The 24,032-nt window shown below is 45.2% G+C and overlaps 1 protein-coding gene across 2 annotated transcripts in view; it reads left to right on the top strand.

The window, feature by feature from the left end:
• ACTR3B (actin related protein 3B) overlaps nt 1–24,032 on the top strand; it is an 81,740-nt gene that overhangs the window by 38,370 nt on the left and 19,338 nt on the right. For both annotated transcript variants that reach the window (XM_064368854.1, XM_012442757.3), the window contains 4 exons: nt 1,413–1,520; nt 4,604–4,747; nt 8,193–8,366; nt 9,833–9,925. In XM_064368854.1, coding sequence (XP_064224924.1) covers nt 1,413–1,520; nt 4,604–4,747; nt 8,193–8,366; nt 9,833–9,925 — 519 coding nt within the window. The remainder of the gene's footprint in view (nt 1–1,412; nt 1,521–4,603; nt 4,748–8,192; nt 8,367–9,832; nt 9,926–24,032) is intronic.

The following is a 24,032-nucleotide window of genomic DNA, read 5'->3' as shown; positions in this document are numbered from 1 at the left end:
ATGAGCTTGCAGAACTTGTTCTGAAGCTGCAGGTTTTTGGTGTGATGTTTTTTTGGTTGTATTTGGTCATTATTTGCCTGCCACCTTATGAAAGGAAATTGACTAAAATTTTATGGAATAAATAAAATGGGTGTTGCCCAAATGTTTTCTGCATAATACTAGTCACTTCTAAGGAGGAGGTGGAGGAAGAGTTCCATAGAGAAATGAATTTGGGTAGTGCTGCATCCTGCAGCTTTCTTGTGCTGATTCACAGTGCCTGTCAGCACAGTCCAGGCTCTGAGGTTTCCTGTGTTGAAATCTATGTATTCTAGCACTTCCAAATGCATTTAACTCCAAATCTTCCCCTGCCCAAGTTATTTATATTCCATGGGATAGGAGACATAAGACTGGTGGTTCTCAAAGTGGTCTGTGCATCAAGTTTACTTGGAGAATGTTTTTTAAAAGTACAGATTTTGGGCTTCATCTTTGGCCAGGGTTTTCCACCCTCAGTGCTTTGGGCTGGGTAGTCCTTTGTTGTGGGCGGTGCGCTGTGCATTGCAGGGTGTTTAGCAGCATTCCTGGCCTCTGCCCACTAGAAGATAGCAGCCCCACCTTGAGCCTCCCTGCCCCGACAAAGAAAATGGTACCAGACATTGCCAGATGTCCCTTTTGGGGCAAAATTTTATTTGGTTGAAAAATTGCCCTGTACCGTCCAGATTAGAATTTCTGGGTGTGAGGCCTAGTAATCTGTATTTTAAACAACTCTACAAGTGACTTCATTGCCAATCTGTGGCCCACACTGGAAACCAGTGAATTAGAAATTAAAATCTTGTGATTCTTTAATGAAATATTTTTCTCACTGGCTTTTCTTTGTAAAGCTTTATGTTTCTTTTTTTCTTTCTTTCTTTTTTTTTTTGAGACAAGGTCTCATTGTGTTGTCCAGGGTGGAGTGCAGTGGTGCAATTATGGCTCATTGCAGCCTCGACCTTCTGGGCTCAAGGGATCCTCCCACCTCAGCCTCCCAAGTAGCTTGAGGTACAGATGCAGGCCACCATGTCTGGCAAATTTTTGTATTTTTTGTAGAGATGGAGTTTTGCCATGTTGCCCAGGCTGGTCTGGAACTTTTGGGCTCAAGTGATCTGCCTGCGTTGGCCTCCTAAAGTATTGGGATTACAGGCATGAGCCACCACACTCAGCCAGGTTTCTTTATTGAAAACTTGACTCCTACAGTTTTAAGTACTCAAAATTTTCATGTTAGTTGTCCAAGTTGGAATTGGAATTTGAGGGACAGGGGTTAGAGGATGGATAGGAAGCGGAAAGAGTGACTCAGACACATTAAGAGAGAGTTTTCTGACTGGGTCTGGTAGGAGCAGGCAGATGCTTTAGAAAGAGTTCCCGTGTGCGAGTAAGTGGCTTCTGTGTCTTTTCTGCAGGCAGTGCTGGCCTTGGCGGCATCTTGGACATCTCGACAAGTGGGTGAACGTACGTTAACGGGGATAGTCATTGACAGTGGAGATGGAGTCACCCATGTTATCCCAGTGGTAAGCAGGATAGTTAATATGTAACTCTCTATAGGCTTAACACCTGATTTGAGGTAAGGATGGAAATAATTTTAAAAAAAAACCCTTCTATAATGAAAATACATTCTAGATGATAGTTTTACTTAGAAGAGGTAATAAAAGTTTTAAAAACCCAACTGTGTGGGAAAGAATGAAAAAGATGGCCAGTATTTCTGGCTTGAGCAATTTTAAATTCATGGTGGCATATTTCTACTGTCAGAATGTCAGAGAATGTCCAGGATGTCTCTGGATCTTCAGAGCCTCTGCTTGATTCCTGTGGGTGTAACATCAACAAGAATGTTTTCCTGGCTTATGATTCTGCCATGTTGGGAGAAAGATGCCATTTTGGATGTCCTGTTTGGTGCAGTGCGTGGCCATTTGAAGGAGCACATCTGTGTCTGCTAAAAGATGGGAATGGCTTTAACCAGCTCAGGCTTGGAAAAATTGCTTCTTGTTTTAAACATTTATTTAAAAATCAAGAAGGGGAGAGTGTACATTTTGGCTTGCAGAAGGCTCTGCAATACCAGTTTTTGGTTTTAACTTTCAAAATATTAGAGAAGTGATTACTAATTTGGGTTTCAAGAGATCTCTGAATTTTTCTTATGGTCCAATGGACTATTTAAAGGAATTATTTAAAATTCATTTGTTTGGAAAATGTATCAGAACTGTCTGAAGAGGGTATTCAGAGAAAAGTCAGACTCATCCAGGTCTTCCTCCTGTGAAGTCTCCTCCTCAGGAACCACCATTGCTAGTTACTTCTGTATGTTACAGATATGTTTCTCCATATGCTTATGGGTATGTGTATGTGTATATATTTACATATACACACAGCTCTTTTAAAATGCAAATTAGGATTTTAAAAAAACCATTTACTTTAGTTGGAAAAATAGTCACCATTTCATTTTGAGAAGGTGATGGGATGCTATACTAATATACTCATGCTTTAATTCCTTAAAGGTTAGGAATCATTGCAGTGGACGGGCTTAATGATCAATGTGCCTATGGTCAGGGAGAAAAAAGCCAATCTCCCTTCCCCATAGCTTGTGCTCCTGCCCATGTGCCCTTCCCATGGGAGGAGAGGTGTATACCCTGCCCTGTGAAGTGTGTACTTGACTTGAGCCCCCTTGAAGCCAGTCTCAGCACTTCTTTCCATGGAACTCGGGAAGAGTCAGTGCCCTAGGTGTGGAGCACTCACCACGAACTCAGGCCGCCGGCTTCCTCAGAGAGCAGGGCTCTGAGATCCAAGATGAGGCTCCTGTGGGCCCCTGGCCTGCGCCCGCTTTGGTTCTTTGCCTATTTCTTATATCTGACTTAGGAAAAAAAATATATTTCACAGTGTGTCCAGGCCTACCAAGAAAGTTGTTTGAAAAGATTTTTAATTGTATCTTAGTTCAGTTTTACCCTCAGTTATAAATATTACATTTGTCATTAAAAATTTGGATAAAATAGAAAAATTTGAAGAAATAAAATTACCCCTAAACCCATCCAGAAACCCATATTATACTTTTAGTTCTATAGTCTTTAAGCTGTTTTTGTAAGACAAGTGTTTGCATAAGCATAGACACACATTTTAAACACAATTGGAATGTCTCATGTCTCGTTTGGGATTCTAACCAATCCTAAAGTTATATTTTGTATATTAATTTAACCTTAATTTTTTTCTCTTGTGGTTAAATATTCTGTGAAAATATGTTTAGGAAGTACACAATTTATTTTTCTGTTGTTGGACATGTATCTTGTTTTAGTATTTTTACTACTGTCATGAGCTGATATTTAACAGTATTTTAGAAAATACTACATGTAATGTATAGAATATTGTAACTGTGAATAGTTTATGTGTTAGAAAGTTAATGTTGTTTTTATGGGTTAAAGTTGATTTTTAATTGTACATATCTTTTATCTCCATCTTAAAATGCTTTGCGAATACTTGGACTCTGCAGAAAGGCTAAGTCTTTTTTTGCTTCTAGGAGTTAGGTACATCAGAAAAAAAGAATAGGAGGAGTTCAGTAAATTGTCCTTGCAACTTAACTGGTGACTATATGCCATTATTAGAATGAATGCGCCTGTAAAATGAAGTCAGCATTTCACTTCTGTGTTCCCTTCTGTCTCACTTGGGGATTATGGCACAGAAGCTGTGATGTGCTGTAATGTGAAACCTGGGTGTCTCTTTACTGGATGATCCAGCGGTAGGCATTGTCCACTCTGACGGTCTGCATTCTGCTCATCCCCTGTACAACAAGCTGGATGTGTGTCCAAGCCTTTGGCTCCTGTGGCAGGTCTGTGCCCACAGGAAGGCTGATGAGGGAGCTTTGGGCCTATCGTTGCTGTGGGCACGAGGACACTTGACACCTGCCCTACCATTGATTGGCCCAGGTGGTGGTCACCCTCCTTTCCTGGCCCCTCACAGACATGCCTTCACTGGCTCAGGGAGGCAGTGGAGTGAGAGGCTCTGAACCCCCAAAACCAGTGCTATGTGCTAGACACACACAATTTTACCTGAACTGTATTACTGGCCCTTGCAGGGTATTGTTTGCCTCATATTACGGACAACTGTGTTGAGGCCGAAGCGTGTGAAACTTGCAGATGTGCAGCCGGGATTTGAATCCAGATTGTTAGAATCTAAGCCCTGTGTGTTAACCAAATTGCTGACTTTTAAACATAAGTAGATTTATAGTTGGCTTTACAATTTATAGAAATAAAACTTTCTTTTTGTTAGGGAAAAATCCTATTGGGTTTACTGTTCTCACAGACAGTGTTACTTTTTGGAAGTGAACTATCCTATGTGGTTTTTATTTTCATATTCCTAATGAACACATCATTTTGGTTGCTTTTGGAGAGTGTCAGGTTATTGGAATAATCTAGAAATTTGAATACTAATGGAATTGCATACGCAGTCATTTTGAAAGACCTCCAGTACTGAGCTTGCAGAGGGTGGGGATTCCATAAATGCTTGTTAGTGCCGTGAGGGACAGACAGGGAGGCTGAGACAGGAAACCTCATGCGTCCAGGCTGCTCTCTACCACGGAATCACTAACACAGCTGTTCTGCCTCCTCTTCTTCCCTAGGCAGAAGGTTATGTAATTGGAAGCTGCATCAAACACATCCCGATTGCAGGTAGAGATATTACGTATTTCATTCAACAGCTGCTAAGGGAGAGGGAGGTGGGAATCCCTCCTGAGCAGTCACTGGAGACCGCAAAAGCCATTAAGGTAAAAACAGACGGGAAACCGGCTGGTTTGGGGGTGAGAGAGATGATGTTCTGGACACTTCCCCTTGGTGCCATCGTCCCTGCTCCTCCTCTCCTTCCTTTCCCCTTCCCATGAGTGTGGGGCTTGATTTGTTTTACCCCTTGAGTTAAGTGGGCTGAAGATGTAAAGCTTAACCTCCTCCAAACTGATACTCTGAGGTTTCCAGCTGTCACCGAGAACAGCTTGGTAGCTGGTGCAGCATGCCAGTGTGCAGAGGCAGCATCTTCAGCTGGAACCTCGCTGCCAGAGCCCTCAGCTACCAGAGCGCTCCTCCTACACCGCCTCCATGCTTTGCTCTAGAATTAGGAGGTAACCACAGCAGCAGAACCTAGACTCCAGAGCTGTTACACAAAATTCACATAGGTGTGGGTGTGACGCCTGGCCATACTGCACAGTTTCTGAGTGTAGCGGAGCTTGATGGGGGTGAGCCTGACACCTACCCTTCTCACTGCCTTCCTCCCATCTCAGCACCTCATAACTAAGGCTGGTTGAAGGAAAGGAAGCATCAGAGATGATTCCCAAGGTGTTTTTAGGCCAGGAGACACTGGCATGGGGCAGGCTCTGCAGTCGGGTACCACCTGCCCTGCTTTACCTGTGACCAGAGATTCCTGGGAATGGGCTCTCAGTGCTGAAAAGGTGAAGTGGGGGAAGACATGGTCCCTTCCATTTCGGGGGAAGCTTTCCTGAGGCATCATTAAACATTCTTTTTTATTTATTTATTTTTTTCTTGAGATGGAGTTTCGCTCTTGTTACCCAGGCTGGAGTGCAATGGCACGATCTCGGCTCACCGCAATCTCCGCCTCCTGGGTTCAGGCAATTCTCCTGCCTCAGCCTCCTGAGTAGCTGGGATTACAGGCACGCGCCACTATGCCCAGCTAATTTTTTGTATTTTTTTAGTAGAGACGGGGTTTCACCATGTTGACCAGGATGGTCTCGATCTCTTGACCTCGTGATCCACCCGCCTCTGCCTCCCAAAGTGCTGGGATTACAGGCTTGAGCCACTGCGCCCGGCCAACATTCTTTTTTAGACTAAAATATCTTCTAAGGGATTACCTTCTCCTTTCTTTGCCTTTCCTCAGTGGTAGAACATTTGGCTATTCGAAGCCCCTTGCCACTTCAAATCTGTTAGAAATGTAAGTCAGAATTGAGCCCCTTCATAGTGGCTCACACCTATAATCCTGGCACTTTGGCAGGCAGAGGCAGGAGGATTGCTTGGAGCCAGAAGTTCAAGACCAGCCCAGGCAACATAGTGAGATCTCGTCTCTATTTCAAAAAAGAAAAAAAAAATAGGAAAGAATTGAGCCTCTTGTTATTGATGCCCTCAGTGAGTCTGAGTCCTTCCTATTTCCGCCAGGAATGCTGAGCGGCCCTCATGCTGGGCCTTACCTCTCCTCATGGCCTGTCTGAGTTCCCTCCCATTTGGACCCTGAAATCTGAGCTGGTGTGCTCGATGTGACTGTGTGTCACCCCTCTGTGAGGGCTGGGAGTAAGAGAGACTCCGCTTATAGCCTCCAAATCAGCTGCCCTGTCCCTGCTGTGTGGGATAGTCCTGTTCTTGCCTCACTTCTCTCTTTAAAGGAACAGATCCTGAAAGGCGTGGTTTAGAGTCCCCCTGCTTCCCCTTACTGCATGGCCTTCTCTGGTCGTGAGCAGGCCCAGGGGAACATACCACCCTTGCGGCATGTATCCTGAACCTTAAGATGAAGGCTGCGGGCCGGGCGCGGTGGCTCACGCCTGTAATCCCAGCACTTTGGGAGGCCGAGGCGGGTGGATCACGAGGTCAAGAGATCGAGACCATCCTGGTCAACATGGTGAAACCCCGTCTCTACTAAAAATACAAAAATCAGCTGGGCATGGTGGCACGTGCCTGTAATCCCAGCTACTCAGGAGGCCGAGGCAGGAGAATTGCCTGAACCCAGGAGGCGGAGGTTGCGGTGAGCCGAGATCGCGCCGAGCCGAGATCGCGCCATTGGCACTCCAGCCTGGGTAACAAGAGCAAAACTCCGTCTCACAAAAAAAAAAAAAAAAAAAAAAAGATTAAGCCTGCTACTCTGTACCCACCTCTATGGAAGCATTTCAAGGGAAGCATTTCAGTTAAGTAAATTGAGATGCCATAGGATGTTGACCAGGCCTCTGCGGACAACTGAATGCTTTTGTCTCCAGTCTTGGTAGATTTGAGGTTGTAATCAGCTGACCCTGTCTCTCTCTGTGTCATCAAGGAACACAGGGTTGTGTAACACTTTTTGCCTATTGGTCTTCTTAAAATTCTGCTAGAGTATATCAAAGATACCCAGAAGATGGCATTAGAGTATGTTTCAGGGATGCTAAGAAACTTAAAACTTAATACCTCAAGAACATCTTCGGAGGCCCTTGAGAGAGCCATTCCTTCCAGTGTGTCGAGTGCCAGCTGGGCAGCCTGCCTGGTTCTTCCTGTAGGCAGCGTACTTTCAGCATCTAGTACCTGGGGGTCACCTGCTGCTTTGCTGAGGTCAGCTTTAAGGACACATGATCAACACAGAGGTGTCCAAGAGCGTCAGTCACACCAGGAGACATTTTGCATACCTCAGGCTGCCTGTCGCTAAGAACCATAAGCGAGTTCTCTCGCAGCAGCACGGCTTCAGGCCTCCTGCCTGACTTTGCTTTTCCTTTGTTCCCCGGAACCTATCACTTTATAACCTACCATGTCATTTACTTGTTATGGTTGTGTATTGTTGTCTGACTCCCAGCTAGAGTGTAATCTCGGCAGGGATCTGTGTGTGTTTCACTCATTTGTATATCTGAAGTGCCTAGACAATAAATATGTGTTGACTGAGGAACTTAGAATACCCCGTCAACAAGGTACATTATCTCTACCTTAAAGAGATAGTAGTGTCAGGGGAACCGATGACAGTGCTGCGGCCAACTCCACACCAGATTAACAACCAGCAGGTTGATAGTGGCCACCTGGCTTGTGGCGTACTGGGACCCAAAGAAGCCTCTGCAGTCAGGCATGAGGGTGTAGACGGTGCTGCACTCGGTAGATGAGGCTGTAGCACGGATCTGCTGGTCCAGTGTGGACAACAGAGAGGTGCCAGGGCAGGCCATAGGGGGTGCCTGAGAGGAACAAGGCAAGACAGGGTGCTTATAGACACCTGTAGCTGTCATTTCAGATAGGATCGCAGTAAAATTGGATAGACTAAGGCTGAGATTAATAGCTGAGTTGCAGAGAAAGCAGACTTAACTGTCCAAAGTCCAAGTGTAGTCATGTGGAATGTGAGGCTTGACGGCACATCCACACTAGAGTTACAGTGGGGGCAGATCTGATTCCAGGGGTGTGCTTACTGCCTGGGGTTCCTGGTTATTTGTCTGAGGGCAGAGACACTGGGTAGTTGTTAATGCCTGGCAACATCTTTGTGTGTATATGCAGGAGAAATACTGTTACATTTGCCCCGATATAGTCAAGGAATTTGCCAAGTATGATGTGGATCCCCGGAAGTGGATCAAACAGTACACGGGCATTAATGCGATCAACCAAAAGAAGTTTGTTATAGACGTTGGTTATGAAAGGTTCCTGGGACCTGAAATATTCTTTCATCCGGAGGTAAGATGTTTCTTTTTTTGTGTGCTGAAGTATGTGGATGGAGCGATACTGCCACCCAGAGTGCAGAAAGAGTGGTTCCCAGGAAAGGGCCCGTGAGCAGGGTGGCTGCCATTCGGTCTTCTCCCTGTGTCCCCTGCGCAGTTTGTCTGCTTGACAGATTGTTCAGTTTGCCTCTTCATAGACTTGGTTATCTGCTTTAATAGTAAAGGATGGGTTATACCACATCTATGAAGACGTTCAGGAGCAATAGATGATAGAATTGAAAGTAATCTCCAAAGGTTGTGGGTGGTCACATGCTAGTATTCCAGGTAGCTAATCTCAAGGACTATATGGAGGTTGCCTGTGCATGAGTGGGATAATCTATAACCTTTTTATCTTTGGTGATTGCCCTTCCTAACTTCTAATTTTAACCCTGGACAGTGGGTCCTGCTCTGTTCCCTGTTGCAGGTTAGGTAAAGCTTCTCTGTCTAAGGCCAGCATTTTTGTTATTTAGATAATCTTAAGAATTAGAAATGTTATTTTAACTAGCAATCATGAGGAATTATTAGTACTTTTGCAGAAAGCAGTAATTAAGAGGCATATTTTAAGATTTACATATAATGCATTTTATTTATATTTTGGTATATTTTCCTGGCTAATTCAGTTTATATTCAGAAGGTGGGTTATAAACTGCTTCTTATTTTTAGATGTGTATGTGACTATTTTGTACAGAGAAACAGCACAGAATATATACCTCACTAGTAATCTGATGAATAAAATAATAACAGTGATAATCTAGTGAATGCTCACTTTTAATAATATTGATTTGAAATGTGTCAAATGTCCAGAGAACAGCTGGTGAGCACCTGAATGTCGTCCTTCTTCCTCTGAGATGGCACTTGAAGTTTTCCTTGATTTTTAAAATATTTCAAAGGAAATGTAATTGAGCTGAATTAGTTATACTTTAGCTTATTTAACTTATGGAATTGAATCTAAGGCTTTGTATTCAATAACATGATTATCATGTGGCTTGTTTCATTTTAAACAAACACTTCTCATTAAAAAAAACACTTCCCCCATCTTCTAGACCAAATTTAATTAATCTTTCATTGAACCTGTTTCTTTTGTCAAATGATATACACTCATATTTCTTGCCTCACTTCATACAGATCATGCACATGCTTCCCACTTCTCTTATTAGACTGAATCACTGTGTATTCATGATGTGGGGATGGTCTGTCTTTGCTATTGCTGGATATTTTTTTTTCACTAAGTCCACACATTTTACCTCATGAGGAGAAATTTGTCATCACCACCCCACGCACACATAGTCACGTGGGATTCATTTGACATATCCTTCATTCCAATGTGAATTGTTTTAAGTTTTAATAAATTGTATATTTGTTAAAGTTACTTTACAGAAGTTTTCATGTTGTTCTATTTGAGAGAAATGTGTAATGTTTCTTTTATATTGATAAACAATTCAGTTTGCCAACCCAGACTTCATGGAGTCCATCTCGGATGTTGTTGATGAAGTAATACAGAACTGCCCCATCGATGTGCGGCGTCCACTGTATAAGGTATAAGCTGCCTGGGTAAGGTACTTCCATCTCATTCCACAACTAAAGGCCCATAATTCTTAGAAGAGTGTATTACTATCTATTATTAGTAGATGTTCCTATTTCACCTTCTGTTTTATAGGATTTATTAAAGACAGTATAATTGTAGGAGAAAACAGAAAATGACTCAATTAACTAGAAGTTTTTTTTTTTTTCCCTGGAGATGGAGTCTTGCTCTGTCGTCCAGGCTGGAGTACAATGGAGCGATCTCGGCTTACTACAACCTCCGCCTCCTGAGTTCAAGCAATTCTCCTGCCTCAGCCTCTTGAGTAGCTAGCTGGGACGATAGACACGTGTTGCCATGCCTGGATAAATTTTTTTTTTTTTTTTTTTTTTTTTGTATTTTAGTAGAGACAAGGTTTCACCATGTTGCCCAGGCTGGTCGTGAACTCCTGAGCTCAGGCAATCCACCCGCCTTGGCCTCCCAAAGTGTTGGAATTACAGGCGTGAGCCACCGCACCTGGCCAACTAGAATTATTTAAGTATTGTAAATATATTTTATTTTCTGACAAGATATATTTGAAGCTGGACAGTTTTAGCCACACATATTGATTGAAAGAATGATACTTTTCCCCCATGCTCTCTGTGAGCTCCACTGGTTTCGTTTTATGCATATTTGGGTTTAGTGCTGACGTGCTCTTGTCAGATAGACTTAGAGCCCAAAATGGGACAGTCAAACAGAATATGCTCATGTATTTTTTTTCAGAGTTCTTTGATTGCAGGGAATTTTGAAACCTGGAATGAGAAAAATCTAGTCTATGTGATTATTGAGTAAAAAGAAATCTCACTGACAGCCAGAGATTGTGAGCAGAAGGAGATGGCCAGTTAGGCTTCCTTCATCTTTAATTAACCTTTGCTTGAGTGAGTCATGCTATCAGCTCTCACTGTCATGACTTCACTTACCTTATTCAGACTCAGGTAGCTGAATTGTAAAGAGGAGGGAACCAGGCTCAACAGAGAGCACTCAGTATTGCTTCACCTGTACCCTGGAATACTATGTAGCTTTATAAAAGAATAAGTGACTCAATGTAAATTCACGTGAAAAGATAGCTACAGTTATATATTAAGTAAAAAAGCAACTTGTAAAATTTACATATATTTCTTTTTTCTTTTTTTTTTTTTTGAGCTCTTGTTACCTAGGCTGGAGTGCAATGGCGTAATCTTGGCTCACTGCAACCTCTGCCTCCTGGGTTCAGGCAATTCTCCTGCCTCAGCCTCCTGAGTAGCTGGGATTACAGGCACGCACCTCCATGCCCAGCTAATTTTTTGTATTTTTAGTAGAGACGGGGTTTCATCATGTTGAGCAGGATGGTCTCAATCTCTTGACCTCGTGATCCACCCGCCTCGGCCTCCTGAAGTGCTGGGATTACAGGTGTGAGCCACTGCGCCCGGCTGTATTTCATTTTATATAAAATATAGTTTGCATAGTTTTTGAATTATGTATGCTAAACTCTTAAATATCTTTGGGGTAGAATGATGGATAACTTTTACTTTCTTTTTTTGTGTGTTTTAAAATTGTTTGAAATTTTATTGTTAAAATTTTTTTCTGTTTAGATAACTTTTGTGGGTGTAAACAAATTATAGGTTAGTTTTTACTGCATATTCTTAAACATTTTTCTAATAAAAAGCACAAAGAAAGGGAAACTGAAAAGAGACTGGGGTATGAAAATTAAGAAAGATAGCATGTTACGTCCTTTCCACTTCTTAAATCCTGCCTGACATTAACTGGGTCTTCTCAGCAGTGAAAGCAGGCACCAGGCGAGCACTGTTCAATCTTAATCCCATCCTAAAGCAGGGGAAACTGCCAACAGTTAAAGATTGCTCCTGATGGGGTGGAAATTTTCTTGTTTGACAGTTTACTTCCCTGGACTTTATAGAAGTTTTGGAGTAGCAGTGGTCTTGGAGACCATGTAGATGGAGCCCCTTATTTAGTAGATAATGATGCTGAGCCCCAGAGTTGGGAAAAGATGGTGAAAGGTACCTGGGTTATGTGCTAGGTGAGATCACAAGGCTGCCAAGTAGCATGGTTGTCTTTTAAGTCAATTTTCCATGTCTTTGAAAACTCATGCTTTTCCCACCATATCACACTGAAAATTATGTAAAATGTGGAGGGAAGAGGATTCTTTTTGTCGCCCATGCTGGAGTGCAGTGGCACGATCACAGCTCACTGCAGCCTCGACCTCTCAGGCTCAGGCGATCCTCCTGCTTCAGCCTCCCAGGTAGCTACAGGCACATGCCACCACAGCCAGCAATATTATTCTTCAAAGAGGGAAACCCTGTCCCTGACCACTTTGTCACCAGGGTAATCATTTCTTCTCTGTGGCTTTCAGGAGGGTATAGCTTGGCCCTGCCTGTCAAGTTTGTGCAGAATAAATCCTGTCCTCCATCAGCCATCTTGGTTTTTTGTATAGGACCTCTCCAGTGTTATGACTGCCTTGCAAATGATTTGAAATTCAAGTAGGGTTGAGAGGTGGAAGGACTGAATGTCCTAGTGTTGGCCATGCTTTCTCCTTTGTCATGTAGCTGAGCTGTATACCCCATGGAGGGAAATGAGAGACATGAAGGAGGCTACCTCCTTTGCCACCTTTCTAAGTTACAGTCAGAGTAGACCAGAATATGTTAATTGGAAGAATTAAGCCAGAATCTCAGTGTTTAGCAGCAAAGGTTTATTTCTTTGCACATGGTTCCTAGTTGGTGTGGTTGGCAGTAGGCTCTGCCACTATGTTGTGGCTGCCCTTCTGGAACACATCACCATGGGTCCCCACTGCTGGAGTGGAGGCAGCTGTCGGGCTGCTCCACCCCTCCTCAACGGCTATCACGTGGACCAGCCTCCCACCAGCACTAGAAGCCACGAGGGTGGTATTTGGTGGGCACCACCACCTCTCCCGTAGCCACCGAGAAAGGGGCCTCTTTCTAAAGTATGGGGCTTGATGACTAGATAGAAGCTTAATATTGAGGCCTAAGAATGCCCATTTCTGTGCGTTAGCCTGCCAGGTAACAGCTGCTGTAGTGTTTTTTTCCCCTGTGGTGATATCAGACCAGGAGTTGGCCAACTTTTTCTGTAAAGGGCCAGATGGTGAATCATTTTGGCTCTGCAAGCCATATGGTCTGTGCTGCATTTATTCAGTTCTGCCAGAGCAGCCGAAGACCGTGTTGAACGACTAGGCATGCCTGGGTTCCTATAAAGTTTTATTTACAAAAGCGGGAGAGAGCCTGTTGGAGACATGTGAGGAGTGCCTTATGAAGCCTCATTCTAATACTGTCCGGGTCGGCCTGGGGTCATCATCTGCGGACTCCCCTCAGGCTGTGCGTGTCGAGGCATGGCCTTTGCTAGTTCCTCAGCAATTCCGTGCTGTGTTTCGGAAAGACTGTGGAGGGGTCACTGCGGAGCTCTGCTCACAGCTCAGGGTGGAGTCACATACAGCTTGGCCAGGGCTTCTGCTGACTCGGTTTCCGGAAGCTGTCAGCCCTCCCAGATGGACTCTCACTGTGTGAGATGGAGGAGGGTCCTTCCAGAAGCAGCCTCTTGGAGCAGTGAAGCCGCACTGACAGGGTTTGCTCCTGCTCAGTGCAGTCCCTCCTCTGCTCCCTTCTCTAACTCCTTCTACTCCTAAGTGCCCAAAAAGCATTGTCTGTGGTAGCAAATGCACAGATCTGTAGGTTTGTGGGTTTTTAAAAATAATTCTAAAACAGTTTTCTGGTTAGAAGACATGCTACAGATACTTCTGCAGAGCACACAATCGCCTTTATCTCTGACAGCCGAGTGTCCCTGTGTCCTAGGGTGTGCTTTTCCTCTTGGTCTAACTATGCCACGTCCTTCCCTTCTCTGTCCTCGATGTTGCTTCCCACCTGCTGGGCCACTCTCGCTGGGCGAGACGCCCTCTCTCCAGGAGCAGTGGGGCCGATTCCTGACCTCGGCTGCCTGGTTCCGCAGCCTCGTTTGAGCAGCTGTGCTGGCCACATTGACCAGCAGAGTGGATGCCCTGAAGATGTGCTTTTGTCATCAGAGGAGGTGGTTGCTCTCCCTCTGCCACACCTGCGCCTCTAGTCTGGACCAGTGGGGCTGGGCTGTTTATATTTCCTGGACTGGATCGTTGGTGGGATTGAGCACTGCGAAGCAAGTATAGGAGGTGTGCACTTTAGCTTCTGCTGAAACCCTCCTGGCCACTGCGTTAACGTGTTCCTCAGACTGACAGACGAGGAGAGGACAAGAACATAGAAAGTGAGAATAAAAGATGGTTTGGAAAATTTAGAATCTTCTTTCCCCTAGCTTTACTGAAATATAATTTTTAATTTTTATGAGTACTTAGTAGGTATATTATTGAGGTATATTGACAAGTAAAATTTGTGTGTGTGTGTGTATATAAACTTTAAGAGCAGGAAAATTGTGTATAATTAAGGTGCACAGTTTGTTGATTTGATACAGTATATACATCGTGGAATGTTTACCACAATCAAGCTAATGCAGACATCCATCACCACAGCTACCTTTTTAAATGTGTGCAGTGAGAATGTGTAAGGTTACTCTCTGAGCAGATTTCCACGACACCATATATACACTTCCCGGTGTATTCAGCATGCTGTGATTAGGCCTGCAGAGCTAGCCCATCTTCTAACAAACTTCTCAGTTTGTTCCCTTTGACCAGCATCCCCCCACTCTGCAGTGCCATTCTACTCTCTGCTTCTATGAGTTTGACTAAAAATTCAGAATCTTTAAACAAGCAAAACAGTATTTTTAGATGAAAGTAGCCGTCATCTGTCTGATTTTTATTTCAGTCTGACTTGTACATGAGAAGGGTATTTACACATCTGCTTTATGTGTTCCACCCCCAGGAATGACAGGATCGGGGGCCTGGGGGAAGCCTCCGTGTGAGAGCAGGTGAAAACAAGCTTCACTCACCCTCTTCATCCAGGAGCTGTAAAGTGGACCAGAGTGTGGGTCCCACGCTAGGGGATTCTGATGTAATTGGGCTTGGGCTGGGGGGAGCCTGGGCACCTGTGTCTTAAAAGCTTCCCAGGTGACTCTAATGTGCAGCCAACCTGAGAACCACCGTCAGCACCAGCCCACTCCTGTATCCGCCAGTGTTTAGTAACTTGAACACTTTACTTGAGGGGGAAGCCAATTTGAATTGTTCTGTAATGTGATAGATGTCTTTCTACTTCTCAGTTCTATTCAGGAGGTACTTGAGTACCTGTTAGGTACAATATACTATTGTTAAATTAGGGGATTTAAGTATGTACTAGATATGGTTCTTGTCTTCAAGAGCTTATAAAGAAGCTAAAAATACTGAAATAACTCTAATGGGAACCACTACAAACTAAATGTCATTAAAGTGAATCATGCAAATTATGGTAATTGAGAGAAGGGGCAGATTGCATTTAATTAGAGGAGATCAAGAATGGCTTTGAGAAGCTGCCATCTGAGCTGAGTCTGAGAGCTTGGCCTACAGAGCTGTGGGTGGGTGGACCGGCCAGGTGGAGGGAAGATAATGAGCGCAGATAGAAGGAGAGTGGGCAGATGCTTGAGGCGCTTGTGTTAGGCAGAGCCTACGGCAGTGGGGAAGGTAGTGGGAAACAGACCTCGGAGGGAGAGTGGGGCCTGCAATAAAATATCTTTAACCTGCTCCAGCAGTGGGTTGGGAGTTAAAAATTCCTCTTCATGAAGTTGGTGAAGCAGATGTGAATACGTCTTGATAAAGCAAAGGGACTGATTTTTCTGTGACAAATTGTTTGAAATGAGTATATATATAATAATTATGCTAATGCCTTTGAAACTAGAGAAGCATGTTGCAGAGTAAATGAGTTTATATATATATATATATATAAATAAATATATACGTATTATTCTTATTTAGAAACAGAGTCTTTCTCTGTCGCCCACGCTGAAGTGCACTGATGTGATCACAACTCACTGCAGGCTCGACCTCCTGGGCTCAAGCAGTCCTCCCACCTCAGCCCCCCTGGAACTACCGGCATGGGCCACCACATGCAGCTAACTAAAAATATTTTTTTGTAGAGTTGAGGTTTTGCTCTGTTGCCCAGGCTGGTCTTTTTTTTTTTGAGACGGAGTTTCGCTTCGCTCTTGTTACCCAGGCTGGAGTGCAATGGCGCAATCTCGGCTCACCGCAACCTCCGCCTCCTGGGTTCAGGCAATTCTCCTGCCTCGGCCTCCTGAGTAGCTGGGATTACAGGCACGCGCTACCATGCCCAGCTAATTTTTTGTATTTTTAGTAGAGACGGGGTTTCACCGTGTTGACCAGGATGGTCTCGATCTCTTGACCTCGTGATCCACCCGCCTCAGCCTCCGAAAGTGCTGGGATTACAGGCATGAGCCACCGCGCCCGGCCCCCAGGCTGGTCTTAAACTTCTGGCCTCAAGCGATCATCCTGCCTCAGCCCCTCAAAGCGCTGGGATTATAGATGTGAACCCTGCACTGGCTCTATTTTTAGTTTTTAATGTTGAGTATGTTTAAATACCTTTAATATATGAAGAGAGAAAGTCAGTAAAAAATACATATCATTGGTTTTTCATGTTTTTCAAATAGGTCTTTTATTCAGATGAAGTCCTGGTTGAACTGTGATATGTGAACAAATAAAAAGGTAGCTGCTTTGGTGTGGTCAGGGTAGAAGGCAGGGAAGGTTCTAGAGCTCTGTTCTTTTAGCTCCAGTTCCACACTAATATCCCTCATAACTTCTTTTTCATGCTTCCTGTTGATACACCCCAAAATGGCACAAACTTGTCTTACTGAGAAGGGAAGGCTGATGTTAACAACTGAAAATTGGACATTGACTTGCCCAACTCCGAAGAACATGAAGACACCTGTTGCTCTGGGAGGCTGGTGGAGAGGTAGATGGCGGAGCTCTGCTGCTGTGGCAACATCGAGTAATATCATGAGCAGTTGCAGAGCGCCAGGCTACACTGCAGGCGCTGAGCAGCCGGGGTGTGTCAGGGCTGTGCTGGGAGAGCCATGGGGGCCTGGGCTGGGCATCCGTATAGACAGGCATGTGAAGATCCGGGTCTGTGCTCTCCAGTGATGCTTGGTGGTGATGGCAGTGTCTGCCTCTGTGCTGCCCAGGATGGCCACTGAGCCCTTGAAATGTGACTGGTGCTGCCGAGGAACAGCGCTTTAAACTTTGTTTAACTGTGAATTGAACTTGCCTTATGTGGTTAACGGCTACTCTGTGGGACAGCTCAGATTGGAGTGAAGGCTGATATGACTTGGTCAGAGCAGGGAATGCAGCATGGGAGGGAAGGATTTTTCAGGCAGTGGGATCTGTGTGTGGCACTGGGGTGAAGGAAAGTAGTGTGAGCCTGTGGGTCTGGAGGGAATTGGGCCTCCTTGGACCTCAAGTTTGAACATGGGAATGGGGAGTGTAAGGCCTGGGATGTGCTTGGGGCCAGATTACACAGGGCCTAGGGGGAGGGCACGGGGGCCACCATTACCAACTGGGGCTCCGAGGAAAGACGGGCATACCCACCTGGAGGGGCCTCACATGGAGTTAGATTTTATCCTGAGGGCACTGACGATTTTATGCAGGGTGTGATGTGACCCAACTTCAGTTCTAGAAAAGTGCTTGGGCTGCACCAGGGGACGTGGATTGGAGACGGGGTTTGGATTCAGGAAGACCAGGCAGAAGGCCTCTATAGAACCACGGGGAGGCAGGACAGCACCTGGATTGGGAAGTGGCTGTAGGTGGCACCTGGAGGAAGCAGGGAGAGGAGAGAGGCCCCAGAGCATAGTTGAGAGCTTGACAAGTCGGAGGAAAAGGGAGGAAAAGGTTCAGGGTTCTTGCTTGCATATCTAGGAGGGTGGGGGTGTCATTTACTGGCAGAGGAGACACAGGAACAGGGAACCCTTTTGAGGCAGCAGAAGACTAGGTCTAATCTGGTGGAGATGGTGAGTTGCATATGTAGGCTGGAGGCTTTGCAGGTCTGGGCCAGACAGAGATTTGAGGACCATTGGCATGCTAATAGAAATAAAAGGTCTGCAGATGGATGTCATCGAGGGAGAGCAGCAGGTGAGGACAAGATGGCCTTAGACTGAACCAGCAGAAAGGTCAGACTTTTAAGATGAGCAGAGAAAGGAGGCCAGAGAGATTGTCAATCAGGCTTCCTCAGAAACAGAACCAATAGCAGGTATCTCACTATCTCTATCTTTTTCTTTGAAGAGATGGGGTCTTGCTATGTTACCAGGCTGGTCTCATCATCAGAGCCTTCCTAGGCTCAAGTGGTCCTCTCATCTTGGCCTCCCAAAGTGATGGAATTCCAGGTGTGAGTCACCACACCCGGCCACTATCTGTGTCTTTATCTCTATATTATCTATAAAATTTATTTTAAGGAATTGACTTGCTTTCAGGCTGGCAAGTCCAAAATTTGTAGGAAGGCTGGCAGGCTGGAAACTCAGGCAGAATTCCTTCTCAGGGAAGTCTCAGTTTCGGTTTTGAGACCTTCGGCTGATTGGATGAGGCCCAGCCACATTAGAGAAGGTAATCTTTCCTTAATGTTGATCACATCCGCAAAATACCCTCACAGCAACTCCTTGGTTAGTGTCTGGTTAAATCACTGGGTGCAGTGCCCTGCCCAAGTGGCCACACAAAATTAACTGTCACAGAAGTCAAGAAAGAGTTGTCTGAGAAGAGAAGGAAAACTCTAGAAGCCAGGGGGCCCTGTTAAGTGGCACTGAGAGGTCACACAGGATGAGAGGCAAGAGGTAGCCCTTGAGTTCACCATGTAGCAGTGAGCAGCCTTGTGAGAGGAGCTGGGTAGAGACCGAATCACAGCAGTTGCAGGAAGGGGTGGTTATAGGAAAGATGTGTGGGTAATCCTGGTAAGAAATTTGCCATTAGTTGTTATGTCCCTTCTCATCAGGCAGCTGTTTAGAGCTGGACCTGGAGACTTGCCTGGATTTCTCCTAGGACACTGTTGGGTATCACAATAGTTTGTATTTTAGACACGGGTAGGTTCAGACACCGCTGGGATTGTGGTCTCTCGGTTCAGTTCGACAGTAAAAAGCTCCAGTTCCTACGGAAGTAAAACTTTTAAAGAATACAATATAGAAATAGCAGGGGCTTCTAACAGGGCTGTCCTCTTAACCTGTCGTGGTCATGGGCAGCTAAATACCAGGGAGAAGGGAAAGCCTGCCTGTGAGCTGTTCTTTACGTTGCACCTGCAGTTACAGAGGATGGCTGGTAGGTGGCACTGTGTGTCTGCAAAACCAGGTTAATAAGAGAGCCTCTTAGTGTTACAGGAATGAGAATTTTTGTTATTTTTCATACCACATTAGATATTAAGAACTTGCTGTTAATATAGGTTTTATTTCCAGCCTTTCTGACATAAATTTCAGAAGGTTAATGGGTTATGTGTGGTGTTTATAACGGTATGCACTATGACATTCTTTTACCAGCATAAAGACAAGGCCTTTCCATCTGCAGGGGTGATTTAAAATTGAGACTTTTATTTGGCATCATGAAGTATACATTTATCCAGTTGACACAGTGAACTGAATAAATAAATAGCATCTGACACCAGGTGAGAAGTGAAAGGTGTGCTGTAGAGACGGGGTTGGAGGGAGGGGGCTGATAGAGGACCCGTGTCATAACCACCCAGGTTTACTGAAGAAAACTTAGACTCTACAGATGAGCAGAGTGTATGATTTCCAATCTAAACTTCATGTTGAATTTAGAAAATTTAGATGCACAAAACATATTTACAAAGCGGAAGTTACTCTTTTTGGATTCGCTGTTTATGTTGTTACTTCATCTTTCCTTTTTCATGAACTGTAAATAGGTAGGTAGATATATCCTGTTATATTGTGTTTCATATGCTACTTATTAGTAGCATTATGTTGTGAGCACTTTCTTAAGTGACTGAAATTCTTTAAAAACATGATTTGTAATGAAGCCTGATGCTCCATGCTATGTCTGTTTCAATACCAACTCTTTTTTTTGCATTTAGGTTTTTGATACTTTTCTAGCTTAGGTCAAGATTATTTCATTACCAAGATATGTATGTTTTTCTGGCCTAATCTGGCATGCACAGGAGGCTGTAACTAATGGTGTGCTTTTCGAGTTGAATATTGTGATTTGAGAATCTGCTGGCTTGAATGGGGCAGATACTTTCTGGCTAAAATGCTGACTTGGCTCAGCCGGTCTTTGAATGTGTTTGGATGTCCAATCGCAGTTCTGCATGGACTGTGGGAGGGAATGACGGTGGGCTGGTGTCAGGAAAGTGTCCAGAAGACTGCTGATGGCTAGAACATAACCCAGGAGAGTTACTGATTTCTCACAGTGTATCAAAAGTGATAAAGGATCACTTTGTTTTCTGAATTAAATGGCTTTTTGGAATCAGTCATTTTGAATTTTGGCTTTTTTGGGAAGCATTTTGAGCAGTATTATTTTTAGATTGTCGTGGGTAAGAGCATAGGCTGCATGGCTAGGCTGCGTGGGTCTCCTCGTGGGCCGAGCCATACCAGCGTCGTGACTGCACTCATTCCCCAGCCTCTGCGTCCTCAGGTGCAGGATGGACATGGTCTAAGTGTCTCATAGGATTATTAGATCCTCCTTACAGAGGGTGAAGTATAGTGCTTGATATATGATAAAAGTTGTTACAGGTATAACTTGGAGATTTTGTGGATTCAATTTCAGACCATCCCAATAAAGTGAATGGCACAATGAAGTGAGTCACACACATTTTTTGGTTTTCCAGTGCACCCGAAGGCTGTTTGTACTATATTATGGTTCAAGTGTATCATAGCATGATTTCTAAAAAACCAGTGTACATTCCTTCATTTAAAAAATGTGTTACTGCTAAAAGATGCTGATACAGAGACATGAAGTGAGCACGTGCTGTTGGGAAAATGGTGCTGGCAGACCTGCTTGATGCAGTTTCCTCAAACCTTCCGTTGGTAACAAACACATGATCGGCCAAGTGCAAGAAAGCAAAGCACAAGAAAACGAGATGTGTCTGTGTTTCCCGAGTAAATATTATTCTTACTAATAACTAAGTACTGAATAAATATCATTATTGGTTTTTTTTTATAGTGTTGTCTTAATTCCATGGCGGTGAGCACCGGCTTTGGAGTCAGGCACATCTGCAGCTCCCTGGCTATGTGGCTTTGGGCCAGTTACTTAGCTTCTGACTGCTGGTACTTTAATCTGAAAATGGGTAATAACACCTGCTTCATCATGGTGAGGCAGGTGTAAGTGGCCAGTGACTGTGACAGCATGTAACCAGCACATGCTGAGCATGTTTCTCCTGTTATTACTGTTAATGCTGATGAGAAGTGGTACGTGAGCCCTGAACCCTTACACGCTATGACACAAGACCCACAGAGATAAGATGCCTGGGGGCTGACACCAGGTCGTGTAGAACAGACACATGATTGCGTGGGGAATCAGAAATGACATGAGAATACCAATTTAGTTTTGATTTAATTCAGAGAAAGTGCTGCAGGTTTATTCCAACACAGCGGTTGTATGAAATACGTTTTTGAATTGGTTCACTTGAGGGGGAAGGGAGAACTTTTGTTTTGTGATTTTGTAAAGCAGTACCCAAACTTGATTTGACTTGCAGCAGATTAGTGCATTTTGAGTTTTCCCTTTTTGTTACAAGACACTAACGATATGTGTTATGCATTATGAGAATATGGGGGAGAGAAGGCCCCTTTGGCCAAAGCTGCTTTATCCAGGATGCAGAGTGGAAGGCTAGGCTTTGGCCTTGTGGAGGTACGGAGTGAGATTCTGAGGCAGAGTGAGCAGGTGGCTGTGCTGTCCCTGCAGGACCTATTCATTCGTTTATTTCTGTTTTGTTTTATTTTATTTTATTTTTGAGACAGAGTTTCGCTCTTGTTGCCAAGGGTGGAGTGCCATGGCGCAATCTCGGCACACCGCAACCTCCACCTCCTGGGTTCAAGTGATTCTCCTGCCTCAGCAGTAGCTGGGATTATAGGTGTGTACCACCACATGCAGCTAATTTTTTGTGTGTTTTTAGTAGAGGTAGAGTTTTACCGTGTTGGCCAGGCTGGCCTTGAACTCCTGACCTCAGGTGATCCACCTGCCTTGGCCTCCCAAAGTCTGGGATTACAGGCGTGAGCCACCGTGCCTGGCCTTCATTCATTTATTCACTGAGCTCTATTTATAGGAGACCTACAGGATCAGCTGTGACTAAAACAGGAGAAAAATCCCTGCCATCGTTAATGTGGCACTCTTGCGGGGGAAGGAGACACAGTAGTCAAGCGCATGAGTGAAATACATAGTGCGAGTGCCAAGGAGGAGAAATAGAGCAGAGGAGACAGGAGTCTGGGGTTGGTGGGTGGGGAGGTTCAGCCTCCTCTAACTAGTGAGGGAAGGCCTCATGGAGCTGGGCCAGTTGACGAGGGGCTCCAGGCAGGAGTCTAGGGTGGAGCCTGTCTATCAGCGAGGCCCTGAGGCAGGGGCAGGCAAGAAAGAGCAAGGAGGGAAGAGTGAGCAGCACGGCCAGGAGGTGGCGAGGGGCAGGGTGAGGGTGGGAGGCAGCGAGAGAGAACCTCACCTCTCAGCCTGAGAGGGGCATTCCTGTGAGAGTCCTGGTCCCAGGTGGAAGGGCCGGGGTACATGCTGTAGCTTTCTTGAGCTGTGTGGTCGCTGTCACAGGGATTCAGCTCTGTATCATGGCATGAAAGCTGCCGTAGACATGAACAGCTGAGCAGGGCTGTCTTCAAATAAAGAAAGCTTTATTATGGATGCTGACATGTGGATTTTATGTACTGTCCATATGTCATGAAATATTGTTATTCTGTTGATTTTTTTCCAACCTTTTAGCAGCGTAAACATCAGTCTTAGCTCACACCTTGCACTGAAGCAGGTGGTGGTCCAGGTGTGGCCCATGGGTCCAGTCGCTGCCTGAGCAGTGGGCCGCCTGGAGGCCCCAGGGCTTGTGTGCTGTGGGCAGGGTTTGGCATAGAAGACGCTGGAGGGGCGTGAGGGTGGGAGTGGCATTGATGGGACGTGTGTTGATGTGATGGTCACGGCTGCTGTGTTGGAAGTAGATTCTGGGGCACAGCATACAAGTAGGGAACCCGTGAGGAGGCTGTTTCAGGAGACTGCAAGGCTTCACAATGGAGGGTGTGAGAACAGTCAGGCTTTGGTTCCATTTCTACCAAATAGATTTTCTGAAGGAGTAAATGGCAAGGGACAGAGTGGAGCTGGACCTGGTACCTCTGGCTTCGTCACCACCTGGAGCCCAGGTAGTTCCAAGGCACAGTCATGGGTGCAGAGTCCTTGAAGTGTCGACGCTCATCGCTTCTTCCAAAGACCTGCTGCAAGATCTTGTTGCTTAAAATATGAAGCTGTGAGTTACTGTCTCACATTATAAAAGTCTTTTGATACTTTTGAATTTTGATAATTGCATTTTAGCACAATTGGTTTCCTTTGTAATCTGCTTATTTTATGCACTTAAAAATATTCTGGGAAGAGGCTTATAGGCCACCCCACTGTCCAAAAGGCACACTGCATGACCAGAGTCAGGACCTCCGGCCTCACAGGAGGCCAAGTTGTCCCTGAGGACATCCGAGGACGTCTCTGCCCTGCACAGCACTCCTGCAGGCCTTCCCTCTCTCCCGCTTTTCATTCCCCTCCTTGTGGGGTCTTTCCAGGTGGCCTAGAACAAGCCATCATTTCTTCCTTCTTAAAAAGCCCTCTCTCAACGCCACTTCCTGTTCCACCTGCCCCAGCCTTTCTTTGCCCCCTTCCTCTCCTCATGTCCTTGCTTCAGCACATTCCGGCCATGACCTCTTCTCATGGCTTCCTCCTCATGGCTTTGCCCAGCTGCCCCTGTGTGTACGGTGTAGCCTGCACATGGCCCACTCCTGGCCGGTCATCAGGCCTCCACCCACCCGCCCTGTGGCACATGTGGCTCCATGGGTCCCTTGTCCCTGAAGCATACTCCTGCTGGCCTGGAGGACAGCATGTGCCTGGTGTCCTGCTGGTCCCGCTGCACTGTGGGTTCCTTCCCTGCCCTCCTTTTCCGTGGACTCATCAGGACTCGGCCCTGGCCCTGTTCTCCTCCGTGTCTGCGTCTGCCCCATTGTTGA

Source organism: Aotus nancymaae, unplaced genomic scaffold, assembly GCF_030222135.1.
Source record: "Aotus nancymaae isolate 86718 unplaced genomic scaffold, 86718_ANA_hifiasm-v0.15.2.pri h1tg000002l, whole genome shotgun sequence".
Lineage (NCBI taxonomy): Eukaryota > Metazoa > Chordata > Mammalia > Primates > Aotidae > Aotus > Aotus nancymaae.
The sequence above is the reverse complement of the archived record's forward strand: the minus strand, read 5'-3'. Positions and strand labels throughout refer to the sequence as shown.